Here is a 14,803-nt window from a genome sequence, read left to right as displayed (position 1 = left end):
CTATATGTATGTATACTCTCTGCCTTTTGGTCCTTCTATGTGTGCAAATGTGTGTGTGTCTACCCTCTAACTTTTTGCCCTTCTATGTGTGGGTATGCATATATATATGTGTGTGTGTATGTTTGTGTGTGTATACTCTCTGACTTTTTACCCTTATGTGTGTATACGTATGTATATGTGTGTGTGTGTGTGTGTGTGTGTGTGTCTTTGTTGTCCCTGTAAGTGACGAGGTACATGGAAGGATTCAGCCTCACACCTCTGTGGGCTCCAACTGACTCCCTCCCTCTGAGTCCATCACTCACAGCCCATTACTAAGCAAACGGCCCTGGGACCCAAATTATAATCTCCCAGAACAAAGGTACAAAACACTCTGTCATCCTCATTTTGCACGCCGACATAGATGTTCCGTAAACGTTCTGTAAATGTCTGCTTTATTCCGCCTAATATCTGATCTGCTGTCGTCTGAGAAACGCTTTGTGGAGAGGCTAGCCTTGCTGACACTGACGAATGCATCTATCTCAGCTAAAAAAAGAGATACAGAGCACAACAGAGAGGGCATTTTGGGTGACAGCTATACACAGCTTTTTTTCAGCAGTGGAATGTATACAATTAAGTTATAGTTTTAAAAAAAGGCCTGTCTGGGCCCGGAAGGCTGGGAGGGTTGGAGTTTATACCAGTTTCTTCGGATTGAGGCAGTTTGATGTATAAACGCGCTCTTGCGACAGAATGCCAGTGTATCACAGGGCAGAGTCGCAGCTGATACTTCGAAAGGGCGTCCTTTGAGTCTCAGCTTGTGTCTTGGCGTTAACAAATGGATGTTTTGCGGGTAAGGACACCGCAGTGCCGGTAACCGCTGATGTGAAACGGTGTGGAGAGAGGGAAGGGGAAGGACAGGGCCCCAGGCGCCCGGATCGGAGGGACAGGCGAGATGGAGGTTCAGGTGCCAGATGGACAGGGACAGATTGAGTTCTGAGCGGTCTGGAGTCACCACACCCCTCACCGCTCTGTCCTCCTCCCACACATCTGTCACACACACACGCTCACGCGCACACACACATGCACGCTTCCCTGCCATGTTAACGCATTCTCACATGCACGCGCCCGTGTGCGTACACACAGACACAGACACATCCACATACACACACAACAACATGCTGCATTTTTAACACCGCTTACTAAACTACAGACAATAGGCTGTTCTACAGCACTCACTGACTGTGTTAAAACAATACTGCCCCGAAGCATATAGCCTTATGTCTCATGCAACAGTTTCTCCAACAAGCATGCGCGCGCGCACACACACACACACACACACACTCACGCACTGGATCTTTCCGAGGTTCGGCAGGGCTACAGTATGTGTAGGCAGCGGCTCTCTCTGTCTCTGTGCTGCTGTGGTGTAGGCAGCCCGTTCTCATAGCCTCAGCACAAATGGGCTCTATAAGCCAGCCTGCAAACACACTTCAGCACTTTAGTGTTAACCACTGGGCCTCCGCCACGGCTCTCAGAGCTGCCTCTGCACACACACACACACACACACACACGCACGCACATTCACACACACTCACGCGCACACACACACACACACACACGTACACACACACACACGCGCGCACTCACACACTCATACGCACACACACGCACACATACACACACGCACACACACACACACGCGCGCGCACTCACACACTCATACGCACACACACGCACACATACACACACGCACACACACACACACACGCGCACACACACGTACACACACGCACACACACGCACACACACACGCACACACACGCGCACACACACGCGCACACGCGCACACGCACACACACACACACACACACGCACGCACATTCACACACACTCACGCGCACACACACACACACGTACACACACACACGCGCGCGCACTCACACACTCATACGCACACACACACTCATACGCACACACACGCACACATACACACACGCACACACACACGCACACACACACATAAATATACACATACACACACACACACAGATATACAGAGAGAAACACATAGGGTCCAGCCATGCAGCTCTGAAATTGACACATCAGTATATACTGAACCATCCTATTCACGCTTACTCTTGGAGCTAACCTGTGTTAGGATACACATTGATGCTGGCATGCCAAAATAGTGAGCAGTGGGACTGTTACAGCATCATAATAACAAGCATGTATATTTTTAAAAGACATTATACATGTAAGAATATAATATTCAACAAAATTAAATTCACAGTATTAGATCACTGTGCATTAGGGGTTCATTAGAAGAATTAATAAAAAAATTAGCAGGAATATTACATACAAAAACAACCTATTACTCAGGTTTACTCAGGTTTGATTTGAAAGAAGACATAGGTATATTCCATGCTGAAATTTGGCTCTCAAACGTTGGAAAATGCGTGTCCACAGAACCAAGAACTTCATCCAAAAATCTCTCTCCATGAAGTAGAATAGGGGCAGTACATCAATCACGCATTCCTACTGACTGATAAAATTAATTTTACATTCAAACCATAGACTATTTCGTGACTGGTCTCTCTGCAGTACTTGAATTGAGAGTGCTGTGTCAACCTACTATTGGTATTCGCAAGGTGGTGTTATTTCAGCTGCGAGATTCAACTGCACTGTTATCTATAGTCAGGAACAGCAGTGTGGCATAGTGGTAAGGAGCAGGACTTGAAACCAAAACTTTGTTAGTTCGGTTCCCTGCTGGGGCACTGCTGTTGTGCCCTTGGGCAAAGCACTTAACCCACAATTGCCTCTGTAAATATCCAGCTGTATAAATGGATAATGTAAAAATTGTAACCTATGTAAGTTGCTCTGGATAAAAGCATCTGCTAAATGATTAATATCACATAATGATTAATATCACATAATTTTCTAACAGGTGTAACTGTGAAATAGCAAAATATATTTATTTTACAATATTAAACATTCACTCATCATTAATACTTCATGGTGACAAGAGCTTTGAGTATCATGTTCCCATGTATAATGATATAAACCACGGGCTTGTCCTATTACATGTTTACCAGTAATCAGACATATTTTGAATATAAATCCCTCATATGTTTCAAAAGCAGTTGATACAATCAAGCAGTAAAATTCCAGAATTGCCATTACAGGCTGTGTTCTTCCCTTGAGGGTATTTCATGCCTGTACGTCTTGGGACTCCAGAAATCTCGGTGTGAGTAAATACAAAACTGGTACGAAAGAGTATTTCATCAGAAAAGCTGATGAAAATAACAACTGAAAGTGAAAAATAAAAATGGTAACTAGACCAGGGTCCTCTCTGACAGATGGGCTGCAGGAAGTGGCTCTGTCTGAGGGGCAGTCTGAACCACGAGGTCATGACACAGACCGGAGTCTCCCAGGGCAGGAACTGAGTGAGGTCATGCATCAGCAGTGCGGTAAGAAGCAGTTTCTCTGGAAACTGGGCACTTCCACTGAAGTGACAGTGGCTCCAAAACATGGACCTCTGTTCCCCACTCCCTCCCTCCCTCCAGCTCCAACACTTCAGAGAGGCCATCACTCTCACGCCCAGGGGGTTATTTTCACTATATTTCTTCATGGCTGGTAAACAGCCCAGCAGGTCAGTCATATGATACTGTTGCTACAAAGTTGTAGAAACGTGAGAATGTATTCACAAGGCAGTCAGCAATGCCCTCTTCCTAAACATTTTCCCTAAAACTACACACGTCAGGGAAATGATCTAAAAACACACCCCAATACATTCCCACACACCTACAGCAACGTTACAACAATGTTCCTGTGATGTTGTGGTAACATTGTCCAACATATGTCCTTACAGAAATCTATGAAGGAAATGAAGCGTGACCAGCACTCTGAGGCAGTTAGAGGGGGGAAAACAGATCCACACCTGGGTACTGCTCAAACTCTCCTGAAACAACTAATCCACCTGGCCTTCGGTGACAAGAACACAGAACATACGCTACTTTTGGTCCGTCTGTCTCTACCTCTCAAAACACACAGCCTCAAACACACACACACACGCACATGCACACATGCACACACACACACACGCATACACAAAGGGTGAGCAGGAAGGAGAGGAACAGCGTGAGGGTGCTATAATTAGAGGCGCGTTCCCAAAGCAAGCTGCCGAGGCCCTGAATGTTTAATGTCAGAGCTCAGGGTGGCACCCGCAGGCCGGACCCAGCCAGGGCCAGAAACCCCGCTGAAGAGACAGATGAGGAAAATATGGACTGTGACAGGGAAAGATGGAGAGAAAAATGGAGTGTGTGTGTGTGTGTGTGTGTGTGGTAGGGGCGTTTGACAGAGGGACAGGGATACCAGATGAAGTGAAGGCAGGGGAGATGGAGAGAGGACAGAGATGAACACCCATTAGGCACGCAGTCAGAACAGATGTGTACTGAGCTCAACTCCTGGCTCATACCAAGTGTAGCCCTGTGTATGAGTGAGTAAGAGGCAGGCAATTATTGGCATGATATTAATATCCTGGCCTCAATATAACATCTCTGGGAGAGGGGGAACAGGAATGAGGGGGCAGGGGGGAGAGGTGGGGGATGGAGAGAAGGGGGGGGCAGGGATTGAGAGAGGGGTGGACAGAGGGAATCCCTCTTAAATCTGTGTGCTGCATACTCTTTTTAAAAGAGCTGCTTCCTCAGTACTGAAAATGAGCTGATACACACACATGCAGACCAGTACAGAACTGTCCAACTCACAACCGCCATCTCTGGAGATAAGCACATTCTACTCAGAATGACAGCTGCTATCTTTCAGATTGTGAGACGGCTAGCCTTGACGTTATTGTAAATCTTTACCTAAAAGCTTATTTGGTTTGTATTTTGTATTTGTTTTGAGATTGTTCTCACACAAACACACAACGACCATAATTATGAAACAACAGGCAAATCAAACTAACTAACCTGAATGCTCCACACACATGAACGCCCGTCGCTACGGTATAGGTCTATCTTAGTGCTGCCCTATGACGCCGAGGCTACGCGGGGACAGAAACGTTTATGTCCGCACAGTTCATGTATGTTTATGTGCGGCAACGTCGTTGAATGCGAGAATGTTTTTAAAAAGTCTTGTCTGCCTTGAAGGTCTTAAAGCTCTGCGCTACGGCTCGGCAACGCGGAGGCACTCACCTCTCGGGCGGGTCCGAAATATTCCTCCGATCGCAGCGAGATCTCTTCCGCGGCGTGAAAGGCGCAGCGCTCGCTTCGATACTATTCCTGCCGTGCGCTCTTTAGTCACTTTGTACCCTAACCCCTTTGCGTTTGTGGCCCGAAGCCACTTTCGGAGAGGCCTTCGGCGAAGCTGAGCGATCTGACAACCAAAATAGACACGATCGCCTCGCAACCCCGGCCCATCTGAACCGGTTCACACGGCAGCAATAATCTCCGCAGCTCGCTCCCTCTCTCAAAACGTCATAGGGGAAAACCCCGATCCATGACGCAACGCGCAGTCTGCTCGGAAACCCCACCCCGTGACGTCACCCTCACAAGGAACAATCCGACAGGATCGAGAGGAAGCGTTTACCGAAAACCTCCAAACAAACAAGGACAAACGGAAACCTTACATTTTCCCTGTCGTTCCTATTATTGTTGGCTGCGAAGGAAATAGTGTTATTTCTGTTAGTAAGATCGATTCATTAAACAACGTACGTTATAAATATAAAACAATTATCTTGGAGTAATAACATTTGGAATTATCCGATCAAAGTTAGGTAAAAACGAAAAAAGAGAATTATCTGACGTCGACCACAGTGTTTGAAGAAGTTGCCGAAGCCTTTATTTCAGTTGAAATTGGTCAGTATTACATAAACATTCAGAATTCCCCTGCATCATAACGCCAGTCAGGTCATTGTGGTACTCAACTGTGGTATTCCAATGCGGAAATAATGAATGTAAAAATGTATTTTCACTTTCTCTGTATGGTTCATCTCTTGCACATGTCTTACTGGGATTTCCGTTATCTAAATTTGTCAGCCACAATCTCTGTGACCCACTGAAAGCTGTAATCAGTTCTGAAACAGAAAAAACACCATTCATCCTATTCATTCAAAGCTGAAGGTGGCGTTCACAGAAGAACATTACCAGTTTTATAGTGACAAAAACAATACTGTTTCTTTACAGGGAGACATGATCCAGCTGATTAAGTGACTTTATTTCCTCCTTTTTTATTTTAACAATGCATTGCATCAAGCACACTGACCATCCTGATCACTGACAAACATAAGCGCTACTTTGCACACCCAATTACCCCCCCCCCCCCCCACCGGTCCCCTGTTCCCTCTTCAGAGCTGGAATGGGTGGGATAGGCTGGGACTCAAACGGCTGAAACAAAGGAAAAAAAACGAACAGGTGAAATTTGAAAGATTCAGACATACACACAGTTAAAACAAATCATATCGCATATTGTGCATTTGGTTAATTCAGAAGGCCACAAGGAGGACGGCAAACAAAAAAAAAAAGAGCTTAACAAATAGAATAGTGCAAGAATAGTGCAACAGTGCCACTTGGTGGACATAACTGGTACTGCAACAACACTGTTCATCTACACGAGTGCAATACAAACCGCTTTCCACAGAATGAAAAGGCGTACAAGTACCGATTTCAGCAGCGCTTACAAAACACACTCCACTGTGTATGTTTACAATCAAAGTTTTCAAGCTGCAAAAGGCTTCAATTACAAGCAAATTGTCCTGCTGCACGGCAATGGCATACAATCTGGAATCTTTGAAGCGCACAATCTTTATTCGCTGGCAGCGGCCACATGAGCGGCTACGCTTCTGGCACATTAAATGATTCAGCAGAGAACATACTGTAAATTTGCATTGGGAATTTTGTTATGAAGGATAACAGAAGTTGAAAGTCACGCTGCCGTCCCTCATGCGGACGTCAGGGCAGCTGATTCTCCAGCTGCTGTCTGCTCACTGCCCCCAGGACAGACGCAGAGCTGTCGTTCTAACAGGAGACGAGGACAGAAGGACGGACGGACGGACAGACAGTGCATCCATGCGGGCTGCATTTCAGTTGCGTCCCTCCCTCCGGCAAACAGAGGGCTGGAACGGAGAGAGGGCCGAGGAGGGAGGGAGGGAGGGAGGAGGAAGGAGGAGGGGAGACAGACGGGAGACTCCCACACCGCAGGCAAAGCTCTACCTGCTGCCGGGCTCTGGGACAGCTGCAGCCAGTATACAGGCGGCTGGCCGGGCCTGCGGCCTTGCTTTTAAAGTGCATTTCTGGCCAAGATGGAGGATTGTCTGAGGATGTTCCTGCACCAGGGGTGCACACCACCACTGGCCCTGGAGGGCTGAGAGCACGAAACACTTACAGACCCGTTTTCATTTGATGAATTCCACCCCTCTCTTCACTTTCAGCACACGCATACCCCTTCTCCACACTGGGACAACTGTGCCGTTTAGCCAGTGTGGAAGGTGACTTTGCCCCATCTTTTTTTTTTTTTAAAATCATGCTGACTCCCGTGAGCTCAGCCTACTACGCTCCCTCCTATGAGTCCTCTTATCAGCTAGCAGTGAGCTGAACCAGCAAGCTGCAAAACCGTGCCGCTTCCACTGAAGCTAAAGAAGTGAGGGGAGAACTTGCCATCATCGCTGAGAACAGCAAAAAAAAAAGACTCCAGATACAGGTCAGGTTATTTCCCACAGAGGGCACCGGCCTTGTGGTTGAAGTGCAGCTGATGCGCTGGCAGCTGTGGTGAACCGAGCACACGCCACCCAGCCGACGTGACGTCATGGAACAGCCTGTGGCTCACTGGCCCTGGGTAATACCAGCTTGGTCAGGTCACCATGGTGATGGTGAGAAAGGGGTAAAAAAAAAAAAGGTAGAAATGTTCCGTCAACTTAATAGCTTACAGGAAATTACAAATATGATTCCTTTTCCTTATCCTTTTCTGCATACATGCCCTGTGCATGACACCTGCAGCTCTCCAGCATCAGTGCTATGATCAATACACAAACAGCAGTATGGTGCAGTGGTAAGCAGCAGGGCTCATAACTGGAAGGTTGCCAGTTTGATTCCCTGCTGCGGCACCGCTGTTGCACCCTCGGGCAAAGTGCTTAACTTACAATTTCCTCAGCAAATATCCAGCTGGAAAAATGGGTGAAACTAATCTAAAGTCACTCTGGATAAATGACTAATGCAGTGTAATGTCTGCTGTGGCTGTTTAAACAGGCCTTGCTTCACTGGGTCAGTGCGTATGGAGACCGGGAGCAGGTATCGCCTTGCGCTTTCCACACAAGATGGGCTCCTTCCAGAGGGGGACAAAGAGAGAGAGACAGAGGAGGAAAGGAAGGACAGATGACAGCTCTGTGAGGGAGGGAGGGAGGGAGGGAGGGAGTGGGGGCGGAGCTATACGAAGAACACCAGGTCTTTACGGGTGGCGGAGGAGAAGGCGGCGAGGATGGAGGCGAAGACGAGGTCGGGCGACTGGGCGGCGTCGATGGCGTGGTGCAGGCCGCGGGCGCTGTAGTACTGCACCAGCGGGGCCGTCTGCCGGTGGTACGCCTCCAGCCGCGACGTCAGCGTCTTCTCGTTGTCGTCGCTGCGCCGGGACAGGGGTTCGCCGGTCACCTGGGGGGAGGGACAGCAAGGTAGGGCTGGGCTTGCACACACACTGAGCACGCCCAGAAACTCACACAGCCTCAAACATGCGACCCTGCACACCATTCCCCACATACCCGTGTGCAGAACCAGCTCACACATCACACAGCCTCACAACACACAGCCTCAAAAACACACAGCCTCAAAAACACACAGCCTCACAAACACACAGCCTCACAAACACACAGCCTCACAAACACACAGCCTCAAAAACACACAGCCTCACAAACACACAGCCTCACATCACACAGCCTCAAAAACACACCCTACAAACTAATGCCCACAATCACCCGACAAACTAACACATACACAAACCCTCCGACATTAAAACACACCCTAAAAACCAAGTCACACACTCCTACAGAGGTTGCACCATACAAATTAACATACTCAAACACAATGCATGCGCAAATCACCCTATAAATTAACTTATGCGCACCCTCAAAAAACAACGTACCCTAGAAAAGAACACACACACACTCACACAAATCAACCTATAAGCTAACACACATACACCCTTAAAAAACAGCACCCAACAAACCAACTCACACCTGTCCACCTACAGAAGACACAACATACAAACTAGCACATTCACACCCTGAAATGCACTCAACAAACACACAAACTCAAACATACAATGCACACGCAAATCACCCTATAAACGAACATAAACGCACCCTCAAAAAAACACACCCTCTAAACCAACTCACACACCCTCTTACAGAAGATAAAAACTAACACATAAACACACACCCTCAAACAATGTGCCCAACAAACTAACACACACACAAATACACTGACTACACAAATCACCCTATAAACAAACACACACAGCCTCAAAAAATAGCACACCCTACAAACTAACGTGCACACAGATTCTCAAACAAGTGGTGCACCATAAAGTCAACTCACACACCATAAAAACACAATGCACCGTCAGAGCTTACACTCAAACAAAAAACACCCAACATAATCTGCAGTTTAATGCTTGTTTTAAAATGAGTGTGAATGGTGAATGGACTGCATTTATATAGCGCTTTTCTACTCATTTGAGTACTCAAAGCACTTTACAGTTATAGGCCTCACATCTACCTACCAGTGGCAGAGGCTGCTATACAGGCTTACCAACTGGCCACTGGGAGCTGTTGGGGGTTCAGTGTCTTGCTCAAGGACACTGAGCTAATTCCCAGTCGACTGCTCTACCTCCTGAGCCACTGTCGCCCCCGTGTGCTTCACCATCAATTATATATTTTAAAAATGTATATATTATACATTTGCATTATATATCAATATGTACATATTATTCAGCTTCCTCCTTGTCCAATCTGAGCTGGTGAAAGAGGGCTTGTAAAAGGGAACTCCTGCTCAGCATCTGTTATGGGGAACTCATCCAGACTCCTGTCTGCCATGCAGATGAGCTTAACTGGATCTGCTGATTGGACAGGAACCTGACTCAGTTCTGCAGCAGTGGTGCAGGACAGGAAAGGGAAACAAACTCCGCCCACAGTTCCGTGTTCACAGAGGCATGGAAAAGGGAAAACGAGTACATTCACACTGTCCCCTGCCACCAAGGTCAGGAACTTAGTCACGGTTTCCAGCGAACACTAATCTCTCAGCACACCCACAACAAGGGGCCCTTGTTGCTGTGGTGAAAGCCATGTTTGTGCGCACTCTTTGAAATAAGAGCTCCAGAAAGCTGCAAGCGCTGGGGGTCCATTAGGGAAATCCAGACTGGGGATCTACCGTCACCAAGAAAGGTTTACTGTTGACACAACAGGCATCAGTCACACTCTCTTAGATATGCAGTCATGCATGAGCAGAGACACACACACACACACACACACACACACACACACACACACACACACACACACACCCCCTCCTCACCTGCTCTCTCACATGTAAACAGACAGACACACTTTCACCTGAATGCTGAGCGACTCTCATGAACAATGACATTTTTTCCTCAGAATGATCCCGTCTCCCTCACACACACACACAGTGACTAACACACCCAGTCAGCACTTACATCGTCCTTCATGGGCTCTTTGGGGGGGTTGAACTCCTCGTGATAGGAGCGGCCGCTGGGCTGGTGGATTAGCCTGAGGGGCAGGGCAGGGTGAAAGGTCAAATAAAAGTACAGAGAGAACCCTCTCTCTCCCTCCTCCCCTTCGTCATGCCTACCCTTCTCTCTACTCTTCTCTTTGTTCTTTCTCCTCTTCACTCTCCCCTCCACTCCTCTCTCCACTCAGCCTTGTCTCTGCTCTCCTCCCTGTTTTTCTTTCTCTCCACTCTCCTCTCCCTCTATCCTCCCCTCTCTCCACTCTCCTCTCCCTCTATCCTTCCCTCTCTCCACTCTCCTCTCCTCTCCCTCTATCCTTCCCTCTCTCCACTCTCCACTCTCCTCTCCCTCTATCCTTCCTTTCCTCCGGCCCCCCTCCTCTCACCTGCCACAGATGCGGCGCACCAGCAGAGAGTCGTCCACAGAGAACTCGATCACAGAGTCCAGCTTCTCAGTGCGTTTCTCCAGCAGGTCATCCAGCTGCCAGCAGGGGGGAAGGCAACCAACGTTACCATAAGAGCGCCCGTTAGAGAGAAGAGGGAACCAGCCACAGGGGAGACAGCGCTGGACTCTGATGGAATGCAGGGCAGCTCAAGAGTCCATGCCGATTTGCTGGTTTCCGCGACTCACCATCTCTGCCTGCTTCACCGTGCGGGGGAAACCATCCAATAGGAAGCCATTCTTACAGGGGGGCGTGTCCAGGTTCTTCTCGATGAGCTCCACGACCATCTCATCACTGACCTGTGCAGCGACACACAGATTGGCAACAGTAACCAGAGAGCGCGGAGAACCAAAGATTCACAGACACAAGAGGCAAACATATACAAAGGAGCCCGCTGATTGGCTGACAGACATTATGAAAGACACCAAAACCAACCAAACGACAAGTACCGCAACAAGCTGCCAGCAGGCACAGCGGCTTAAATAATGTGCCTTGCTGTGACAGAAGGCTACAGGTAAAATTTCACAGTAAGGCAGTGCTGTTGTAGTCATCCACTTTTAAGAACGGATAATACATTTTTTAAGATCTGCAAAATTGTTCTGGATTAGCACGCAACACTAATAACAAATCATATTAATAATATGTAACATGCACATCACACACACACAATTTCAGTACCAGCTTTCCAGAGTCCATGGTCTCTTTGAGCCGTTTTCCAAGCTCTGTTCCCGACGCCACCATAGCCCTCAGCATGTCCCCTGTGGCCAGGTGGCAGACGCAGTACCGCTCTGCTAGACGGGGCGCCTACCAACGGGGCAAAGCACACAGCCAGTGACACAGGGCACACGGCACTCAGAATGCAGAAGAACCACACAGCATTCAGAACTCAAGGGAATGCTACTGTCAGTGACACATGACACAGAGCAGCCAGAACAAAGGCCTTTCTATTTCTCACTGATTCAGGTTAAAAGTTTTTTTTCAGTCAATCAAGTGTGATCATCTGGGATGCAACAATTACTGTAAAACTATTTCATTTTTTAGTAACATGACTACTGATAACACTTGCTGCATGGATTCATACACCTAGGTGCAATTCTTATAACCGCAAATTTAGAAACATAGCAGAAATGTTAAACAAACATTGGGCAATGTGGTCGGTAGTTTATTAGCCACTTTTCAAGAAAGTGAAATGAAAATGAAAATTGGGTAAAAATCATTCTGGGAACTAAAAACTATGTTCAGTGTATTGTACAAGGAATACCACCTGCTCCTTAACGCTGTAAATACATTAATATTCTCACTCCTAATGATAAATAATGCATTCATTATAACAATACTTAATAATGCTTGCGTTCAATAATATAACATGGTACAAAAAGCTACTGTAGTCCTGCAAAGCTGTGAAACAGAGAGGTAGGGGGGAGGTACCAAAAGAGAGAGGGAGATATGGAGATGTGTGTAGCTGGCTGGGCTAACGTTCTTCAAGATAAGAATAATGAGCTGAATGTTTAACTCAGGACAGAATTCAAAGCCACGTCAGGTCACTAGCGTGCCTTTTCTCCCCACAGATGTAACAACCATTACAAATACGAACAGAAACAGGGGACATACTTTTACAAGATGACTCCACACTACATGTTCCATGTCAGGCCCAACAGTTCAAACAATCTGTTAAGCAATCCTAACCGAGCGGAGCCCTTTTGCCTTTTTATCTCAGGCTGCTGAGGGGCCGAAAGACCAGCCTGTCTAAAGCCCCCAGGGGACTTATTGCCAAATGGATTACATTTTCCTGACCAAAAATATGTGCCCGAACTTGCTGCAGTGTACTTCTCTCAGTCTGTGCCAACACTATGAGTCCCCAGGCAGGGAATGACACCCAAGAAGCTGCATTAAGGCAATGAACTACCGCAAGTAACGTGCAAAATCAGATTATCTTAAATATGTACATTCCACAAACCGCCAGTCACAGAAAATAGGAAACACTAGAAAAGCTCAGAGTCCACCAGTTTTAATACACATGATTATAATTTAAAAAACACTCAAAGTCTCATGTTTCAGGTACCAGTAAGGACCACAGTCACAATTACACCTGTGAGCTGGCCTGCCCTGCCCAAGTTAGTTTAGCATACCTGAAATCTACACCCTGGCCTTCGTGGTTTCGTCTTTCGCCAAGACACTAGGAGAATTCTTACTCCTGACAGTGATCTGCTCCTATGCACATCCTTAACCGGTTTAATGTTAACTGTTAACCTGCAGGATCCAAAAAAGCTTGTCCCCAAATCTGAAAGAAGCTCGACTATTCTCTTAAAGATTCAAGTGACCTCTTCCTGAAAGAAAGAGGCCTAAAGAGTACTGAAAGCAACAGCCTCTTCAAATATCGACATCCACAGACATCTCCTTTCCACGACGAACACCTAGTTTTAAATTAGTACTATGGATTGTGTACAGACACAGATGGCTACGTGGGTATAAAGGCGTAACTCGCAGGTCAAAGGGTAGGCAAAGGCTGCCACCAAGCTACAAAGTGACGTTCTTTTGCCCATTCACCTTCCTAATTTCGTTTCTGGCCGCGGAGTTCAGAGACTTTGGAAGACAGGCCAGACAAGCACTCACGCAACCTCTTCATGGGGCAGCTAGCTAACATCACCGCAACTACACAAGATTTGGGACAATGACCCTCGCATTTAAACGGAAAGTTAGACAACTAGCTACATTAGTAATCAAACACTGTATCTCACGTTACACTGACAGCGGATTATGCATTCGAAGTTAAATCGCTACTGTGTGGGAGGGGCGAGAATTTACTCACTCATTTACGCTCTACTGCCAGTTCGCTGCACGACTAGTCTGTAGCAAGTTTTGCTGCAAATTATGATTTAGCTCATAGCTTGGTAGCTAATTTTCATAGGAATCTCGAGTTATTCTATAGCTAACTGGCTACGTTTCGCGTACGGACTGTATTCTTGTGGCTTCTAATATGCACTTTGGGGAAACAGTCTGTAGCTAGCTAGCTAAGTCGGCCATGCGGTCGGTAACTATTCAGAGAATGGCCAGCGAGGTAACTTGTCAGTGATGCGGGAATTTGCTTCGGTGCCTCCTACCTGCGTCCCTTTCCCGGCGCCTGGGGGTCCGAGGAGAATTGCCCGGATCCCCTTCCGCACGTCGGACACAGTTTCACTGAGCTGTGCGCCGGGAGCCATGTTCACAGTGTGAATGAGAGAGGTACACAAACTCCACGCCTGAGATAAGCACCGCTCACCTCGCCAACTCGGCAATGTAGGACTCCCCGCCCTCTTGGTCTGGGTTTAACATCAATACCCGCCCACACGCAAAAATGTAGCTTTTTATTCGCCGGTGCGTGTGCCTGTCTAAGCGTTTTGCGTGGTTATTGGTTTGAAGTCGCGAAAAACGCGCTCTGGGGAACGCCATCCGGTATTTGAAACTTTTCATTGGATGCTTTCATCAGCCCTCCTCATTGGCCCAGTCAGGTCTCGTAGCGGCTCCACTTCCGGATTTATCCAGTTTGCAGCTGTAATGTGTCCGCTGAATCGAGAAACATCTGTGAAACGTTCCGGATTGAGTCAAATGAAGACCAGATGAAGAGAATTTGAATACTTCGCTACTTCAACCAGTAACGTACTGCGAGAACATTAGAGC

At 47.3% G+C, this 14,803-nt stretch overlaps 2 protein-coding genes across 2 annotated transcripts in view; both read right to left on the bottom strand.

Annotated features, from left to right (window-relative positions):
* Positions 1 to 5,427, bottom strand: part of rnf19b (ring finger protein 19B) — a 20,177-nt gene extending 14,750 nt beyond the window's left edge. The window contains exon 1 of the mRNA XM_036515844.1: positions 5,166 to 5,427. The gene's annotated coding sequence lies outside the window, so the exon portion shown is untranslated. The remainder of the gene's footprint in view (positions 1 to 5,165) is intronic.
* A 2,963-nt stretch (positions 5,428 to 8,390) lies between these two features.
* On the bottom strand, positions 8,391 to 14,409 carry ak2 (adenylate kinase 2). Its single transcript, XM_036515599.1, has 6 exons — positions 14,248 to 14,409; positions 11,825 to 11,950; positions 11,335 to 11,445; positions 11,090 to 11,184; positions 10,672 to 10,744; positions 8,391 to 8,612 (listed from the first exon to the last, which is right to left on the bottom strand). Exons 1-6 carry the CDS (start codon positions 14,344 to 14,346, stop codon positions 8,391 to 8,393), a joined length of 726 nt encoding a protein of 241 aa, XP_036371492.1. The 5' UTR covers positions 14,347 to 14,409.
* Positions 14,410 to 14,803: the final 394 nt, after the last annotated feature.

The sequence above is a fragment of the Megalops cyprinoides genome, chromosome 21 (assembly GCF_013368585.1).
Source record: "Megalops cyprinoides isolate fMegCyp1 chromosome 21, fMegCyp1.pri, whole genome shotgun sequence".
NCBI lineage: Eukaryota > Metazoa > Chordata > Actinopteri > Elopiformes > Megalopidae > Megalops > Megalops cyprinoides.
This window is presented reverse-complemented; position numbering and strand designations above follow the sequence as displayed.